The 7,491-nt window shown below is 34.6% G+C and overlaps 1 protein-coding gene across 1 annotated transcript; it reads right to left on the bottom strand.

The window, feature by feature from the left end:
• Positions 1-5,155: 5,155 nt before the first annotated feature.
• On the bottom strand, positions 5,156-6,731 carry LOC108328267 (zinc finger protein ZAT9). Its single transcript, XM_017562101.2, has one exon. The coding sequence runs from the start codon at positions 6,461-6,463 to the stop codon at positions 5,303-5,305; it is 1,161 nt and encodes a 386-aa protein (XP_017417590.1). The 5' UTR covers positions 6,464-6,731; the 3' UTR covers positions 5,156-5,302.
• Positions 6,732-7,491: the final 760 nt, after the last annotated feature.

Genomic DNA, 7,491 nt, shown 5'->3' with positions numbered 1-7,491 from the left:
TGAATTAATGAATTTTTTCTTTTGATTATTGATTTGAGTTATTCATATTTTATGTCTTTCATCTCTCAATCATATTAAAATCAATGATTTTTGCATCATAAGGTGTTTGAATCTACATGCATATTAATCATGTGAGTTCAAGGGTTTCTAGGTTTGATTAAGAATTCACTTTGATTGAATTTAGGAACTTTCATAAGATTAAATAGGTTTTTGCTACTAATTGAGAATGTACTTTGATTGGTGGTAAGAATTTGAACTATAATTAATTGAGAATTTACTTTGATTAATTAGATTTTAACTTGGTTAGGAGATTTAACAATATACATGATTAAACACAATAGGATTTGATTAATGTACTTTGGTTGAATTCATTGTGAATAATCTAGGAAGGTCTTACATTTGATTGCGAATCTACTTTGGTTAATTGTATGGTCGCCCTCAAGTTAATTAAGAATATATTTTAATTAATTTGAAACTCGAGATAATCAATTGAACAATTATCTGTGGATAACCGGTGATGAATATCTTGGAAAACTAGTGGAATTATACTATTTCATCATAATTCTTTCTAAGTTTCCTATTTGTTCTTCAATCATTCTCTGAACATTAACTTCATTAGCATAGTTTCTCACTTTTATTCTTGATCATTGCATAGCATTCATAAGAGTAAAATATTGAAAAGCAATTTCATATTCATTGAAGACGACTCAGGGTTACTTTAACCATATCTACTTTCTTGAATACTACTTGGCAATACTAAAGTTGTCCTGAAAAGTAGTATTAATTTGATAGCTTTAACGACAGTGTATCACTTGGCTTCCAACTATATCGTCCTCCATTAAACAAATATTTGTTTGCTCATTAAAGTCGTTAATGCTTGATACAGAGCTTGATGAAGAGCTTGAATTATACTTTTCACACTCCTTTATTTTGGAGAATTTTCTTTCTTTACTTAGACAATTTGCTTTGATATGTCCTAATTATCCAGAACCATAACACCTAAATTTTAAGGAGGATCCTTGATTCTTCCTTTTGCAATATTTGTATTTTCCTTTATTCTTCATGAACTTTGTGAGCATTTTTATCAATTGGTCTAGATCTGCGCAATCAGAATCATCATCATCTTTGACGCTTTTGCTATTGACAACCTTAGATTAAAAACAATATTTCTTTTTATTCATCGATCATCTTCTTCTTTCAACCTTTCAAGTTCAATATCGTGCTCTCTTAATTTACCAAACAGATTTTAGAATTTTAATATTTAAATCTTCAATGTCAAAATTCTTACCTAAATTGGATAGTTGATTGACAATGTATGTAAAACGATTCTACACATCGTGGACTGTTTTCCAGTGTTTCATCTAGAACATGTCATATTCTTTGACTAAAGAGTTCTTTCGAGCACGCTTAACTTCATCCATGCCTTCATGTGTTACTCTTAAAATTTCTCATATTTCCTGAGCGTTTTTACAAACAGAAATCATGTAAAACTCATCAAGGGTTAAAGCAAATGAAATAATATTTCTGACCCTAACATCATATTGAGTCCTCTTTTTCTCATCAACAATCCATTGGGCATAGGGTTTAGGTTCTTGCACGTTATTAACAATGATATTAGGAACAAAAGAACAATTTTCAACAACATTCCAAATACCAATATCGGTAGACAATAACAATATTTGCATTCTTATTTTCCAAAAAGCAAAATTTTTTCAGCAAAAAGACGGGGTTTGTCAAATGAAGCACCCTAGGCAAATGTTTGATATTGTCCAAACATTTTCAAAAAAATTTGAATAACTATCAAAGCAAGCTTTGTTATAATTGTTAGAGCGTTGCAACAGAATGATTAGCGTGTTTGGACAAACATCAAGATGACAGGGTGAATTGATTTATTGTTCTTTGAAAATAATTTTTCTTCTCTCTTTATAAAATTACTTAACAAATAATATCAACAACAATAAAGAGTGTAGGGAAAGAGAGATTTGCACAAGAAATTTTATACTGGTTCAAATCTCAAGGATCTTACGTCTAGTTGCTATCCCAAATAGAGATTAACTATCCGCTATCACAAAAGCAATAAATTATTACAATCACACAGAAAGACAAGTTTAAGGGTTTAGAAACACCTCTCTTGTTACCCGAAGAGGTGATACTCACTTCCCTTGAAAACCACAAGAGATGAACACCTCCTCCGAATATTTCATGAAGGATGAACACTTTCTTTGAATCTTCACAAAGGATGATAGGCTTCACTCAGTAACAAAAACAACACTCAATCACACTCCCAATGAAAGTTCTCGCTCTATGTCAACACCAAGTTCTTAAAGCCACCACACAATGGTTACACAAACCCTAGATCACACTTTACTTTTCAAGTTCAGTTGTGTGTGTTAGAATGAAAGTCTAAAGCATCTTTATAAAGACCTCACTCAAGGACATCTCTAAAAATTCGTTGTCATTCTTTTCTCGCGTGATAATCGATTATCTAAATGAGATAATCGATTATGCATTTAGTGAATGAACAACAGTCAAAAACATGCTTGAAAACTCTCATAATTGCACGTGATAATCGATTATGGTAAGTCATAATCGATTATGGATAATCATAAGTTGGTAATCGATTATTCCAAGAAAAAAATGAGTTTTTAAAAAACTTTTAAACACACAAAACATGTAATCAAGGATAAATAACACTCTATACATAAAACTACAACTGAATTACCAAAGCTTTAATATAAAACAAGTCTTCATGAAAGTCTTCTTACAACTTGAACACTTGAGACTTGATTTTGGACATCATGAAAACTTCTGCACTTCATTTTTATGCTAAAAATTTAGGTAATGAAAAGAAGATCTTATTAAGGCAATAAAGGATGAAATGAAAAAAAAATATGAATTTTGAAATAAAGAATATCTTAGAAGATTCCTCAATAAAAAATAAATAAAAAACATAGAGGCCAGCTTCTCACGGGATAAAAATAAGAGACTGATTAAAATAGTTTATCTAGAATAAAGCTAACCTAAGTTAGAACAATTAAGCCTACGTGGGTGTATAAAATAAAGTCTCATATTTCCATTCAAAGTTGATAGGATGATGTTACTTAAGCTATAAAAGAGACAATAACTGCTTATGCAAATGAACCTTTGAAATAGAAATTAATTGAGTAATTTTGATAACCTTTAGTGTTTCTTTGGGAGAGAATTGCTTCCTTAATTGAGATTTTCTTAGTATTCTCTCATTCTCTGGCCTTATTGGAGCTTTTAAAAAGTGAGCCATGAGACCTTCCAAGACTTTTAGACAACCTTCTATCCCTCACCTTTTCCATCACCTAAGCTTGTCAAGAACCACCAAAACACAAAATAAAGTTTTTAACCAAAGACACACCATACCACCACCAGTGTATCCAAGTATCTCCAGCAAACTACCAAGAATCCTTGCCACCACCTCATCCCTTTAGCTCTTGGCATCATCATTTTTTCCCACCCAATTTTCATATAAAATTCAGCAAACCTAGATCAATCTAACCCTTGTCCCATCCAGAACAAAATCATAAGATTGGATTACCAAAAATACCCCTAAATATAACCACGAAACATCTTGCACTAGATACCTTTAGTTTCTCTGATATTTCCTTGAAGAAGCCCTCCAATACTCAACCCAATTCCTCGTAGAATCAATCTAAAGCAGCCTAGGTCCTAATCCTCTCATTCTTAAGGTCAATTGATACCATAACCTACGAAAACGAAGCAAACAAACCAAGAATCCTGATCTTGAAAGTTTAGTATGTTTTGACATCTTATTTCATCTTGAAGCTTTAACAAAATTTCCTTGACAATATTTGAAAGTCTAACCATATCCGACAAACTAAAGAAACCTAATTATAACTTTAGAAGAGAAAGTTTCATTATAAATAAAATAGATAAAACCTCAAGAAGAGAAATTCTAACTTTAAAAGAAGTTTCTTAAGTTCTTGGCCAAAAGAACTTCCTAATCAAAGAAGAAAAAAATCTGAGATATTATCACATTTTTCTCACTTTAAATACAACTATAACCATTTTTTATGCAAAGTAAACCAAATAAATCAATCCAAATCCTATTCTGATCCAACCGATAATAAATTGGTAAGACAATTAGTTCAAGACTGATGAAGGCTACGATGTCACATTAACAAGGTCAACGCAATCAATTCCAAGAGCCAAAGAACTTGATAATCTCTTCCAGCAATCTTTTTCTGATTTGTTAGATTATTATTATTGAGCAGTCAGATTTTCTTTGAAGTGAAATTGTAACATCCTAGCTGAATAAAGTCTCAAGTCCTGCTCACACCCTCTGTTGTTTTCTAATTGACGAAATCAATAAAATACAAATAGGTGAAAAATAAGAAAAAAGTCTAAGGAACGTATGTTATGCCATTTATTACATATTTAATGAAGGTAACTTAAAGTCCCTCATAAAGCACCAAAGACCTGCTTGAGCTTTATAACTCAAGTTACGTCCAACTAGGGATCTGCTTGAAGTCCCTCGTAAAGAAACAAATTCATCTAACATCAGCAAATAAATAAGGAACAGGTTTATTTTCATTTAGAAAGAAATACCAATAACACAACTACACAAATCACCATCAAAGACAATCAGATTAAATCGAAGCAATTAATATTCTGATTCACCTTGCAACCTCTACTAGCTACAAAGATGTGTTGAAAAGTTGGAATCAAAATGTAGAAAAAAGAACTTGGGACATAATTTCCTCTCAGTCGAAAAAAATATATATAAAAGGAAGAAAAGGGGAAAAAGATACGGAAGTTCTTAAATGCCCAGAGGGGAATTTAAGAAGATAATGAAAGAATTTTAAAGAACGATGAGGGAAACACATATCTTTTTCATGGAACTGTACAATGTTCCTTGAAGTCAGAAGTGGAAAACTAGAACTGTTACTTTGTATTTGCTTGGAAGCTGAAACAGAGCCCACTAAAACACGCATGCGGCCAATTCTTCTGCACTACTTGCTCCTTAGCAAGGGGTAAAAGAAAAGGTCCTCTGAATCTAAATTAACACAACAAATAAGCATAACTTTCGAATACTCCATTGATTGATTCCTTATGACGTTTCTTACAGAGATACAGCACAGATCAGAAGAACTGGATTACAGTTAGAATCTTGGAAGAATTATATGATTATAATTTATAACATTACATGAATAATATAGAGTAACCATATTATCTAATTTGCAGAACATATATAAAACTTATCAAAAATAAATTTATCTCCGGGCACCAAAAAATTTGATCCTTTCTCTTTTACCTATCGGGTTTTGACGAATTCCGCATCGGAAACAGCAGAGTTCTCGATTTGGCTAGCCTCGTCTTCGTCAATCGGAGCCGGCAGGTTGAGATCTATGAAGCTGTTTCCAAACTTTGCTGAAGTTGATGGAACTGTTGAGGGTGCTGACCCAGTAACATGGGTTCTCTTGTGTCCTCCAAGTGCTTGACCCGAAGCGAAGACTCTGAAACAAACGGGGCACTCGTGGATTTTCTTCTCCACGCCACACGTCCCACTTTTCTTCCTGTGCTCAACTTCCGCTTCTTCACCGTCCACTTTCACGTTCACTTTGATCTTCTTGTGACTCGCTCGGTGGCCCCCCAAAGCTTGGTACGATCGAAACACCTTGTTGCACGTGTCACATTTGTACCTTCCTCGTACTCGGTTCTTGCAAAGTTTCATCGTCTCTTGCGATTCCTCGCTCTCCTCGAATGCTTCGTCTTCCTCCTCTTCTTCCTCCTCTTCCTCTTCCTCCTCCTCGTATTGATCTTCCACATCCATGAATTGCGGTTGGTCCTTATGTCGCTTCCATTTGTCCCTGGAAAGCAGCATCAGACAGAACGCCACGTCTTCCTCGGTAGTTGCTTCGGAGACCGAGCTCGCAGGTTCGTGATCCACCCACGATTCTGTCTTACTCTTCTTCTTCATCAGGGCTTCATGTTCGGTTCCGAAAACTTGCTTCTTGATGCTGGGGGTGGTATAGTTGTTAGTATCATTATTATGATCATTATAATAATAATAATTTCTGCTATTAATATTATTATTATTGTTATTCCATGGCCTTTTGGATCTTTTACGAGTTGGGTTGCTCTTGGATGACTCGGACTCGCTCTCTCTGTCATGGAGGATCGCGGAGCCAGTGTCTGCAGCTGCGAACGAGAATTCGGGATCCACGAGGCGAATGCTTCGTTTGGGGTTCTCTCTGAGGCCATAACAGAGACACTTGTCACCGTCTTCGTCATCATCGGATGAGGAAGACGAGGAAGAAGCTGATTCGGCTTCGAAGCTGAGTTGGATGGTTCGCGGGGACGCTTCTTCGGGCTTTGAGAGAGGAAGGTTCATCATGTGAGAGCGCATGTGACCCCCCAAGGCTCTGCCATTGGAGAAGCTCCTGAAGCAAAGCTTGCACTTGTGCTTGTCCATGGCGAATCAAAGGAACGGAGTTCAAGAGAGTATTAGCATTTTGGTGAATTGAATTGCGCTGCTATGATTATTGCTGTTGTGTTGCGCTTTGAGAGAGAGAGAGGGAGAGAGGGAAGGGAAGGGATGGAGTACCAAGTATGAGAGGAGTAGGTGACAAGCATTCCTCCACCGAGAGATATAAAAATGTAGAACAAATAATAAAAAGTCAAAAAAATGGAAGAGAAAATTAAAATGGGGGGTTTTCTTTTCTTTATTTCCCTTTTTACGGAAACCGTAAAAAGAATTAAAATTTGAATTTATTGAGGTTTAATTAAAGATGTGCATGCAAGAGAGAGAAAGAGAACATGTAACATGCCACACTTGCCCGTTTCTGTATTTATTCCCCACTCAATCTCTCTTTTCTTTTATTCATTTTCAAACCCTTTTTCCATTGCCCAACCTACCCCTTTTGCACCATATCAAGAAACTTACCAAAACTGAAGCACACGCTGTTCCTTTAATGGAAAATCACATTTTCTGATTTCTTTCATATCTTCCCATAAATTTTTTGTTTTCTGTTTCTTATATTGAAAAGGCCTCTTTGGTTTTCAGTTTCATTACGTTCATCAATGAAAGTCAATGAATTTAATATATATCATTCAATGACAATGAACAAAAATTATATTATTTATTATAATTCAATAAGTTTAATAATTGACTGCTTTAATACCAGTCAATGTATGAATTACATATTTTTAAATCAAATATAACGAAGGGCATTTTCGAAATTTAACAGAGATCTTTGTTTCAAGAACGAAGCAGCAAGAGGACCTTCTTTAATGACAGAAACAAAACGACCTCGTTCCGTTTCCAACGTCACTGAGCTGTGACCTTCAACTGAAGGATAACGCACAACCGTCGAAAGGAAGAGTTACACGTAACTCACATCACCCACGTGTCATTTTAATACCAAATGGATTTCGCAAATACTGGTTTATGATACTGTTATTGGCAGATTAGTTTATTATTAATAATAATGCTATTATTAT

The sequence above is a fragment of the Vigna angularis genome, chromosome 2 (genome assembly GCF_016808095.1).
Source record: "Vigna angularis cultivar LongXiaoDou No.4 chromosome 2, ASM1680809v1, whole genome shotgun sequence".
Classification (NCBI taxonomy): domain Eukaryota; kingdom Viridiplantae; phylum Streptophyta; class Magnoliopsida; order Fabales; family Fabaceae; genus Vigna; species Vigna angularis.
The sequence above is the reverse complement of the archived record's forward strand: the minus strand, read 5'-3'. Positions and strand labels throughout refer to the sequence as shown.

Coding starts and splice junctions, on each gene's coding strand:
- LOC108328267 (XM_017562101.2), bottom strand. CDS start 6,463: ATGGACAAGCACAAGTGCAAGCTTTGCTTCAGGAGCTTCTCCAATGGC.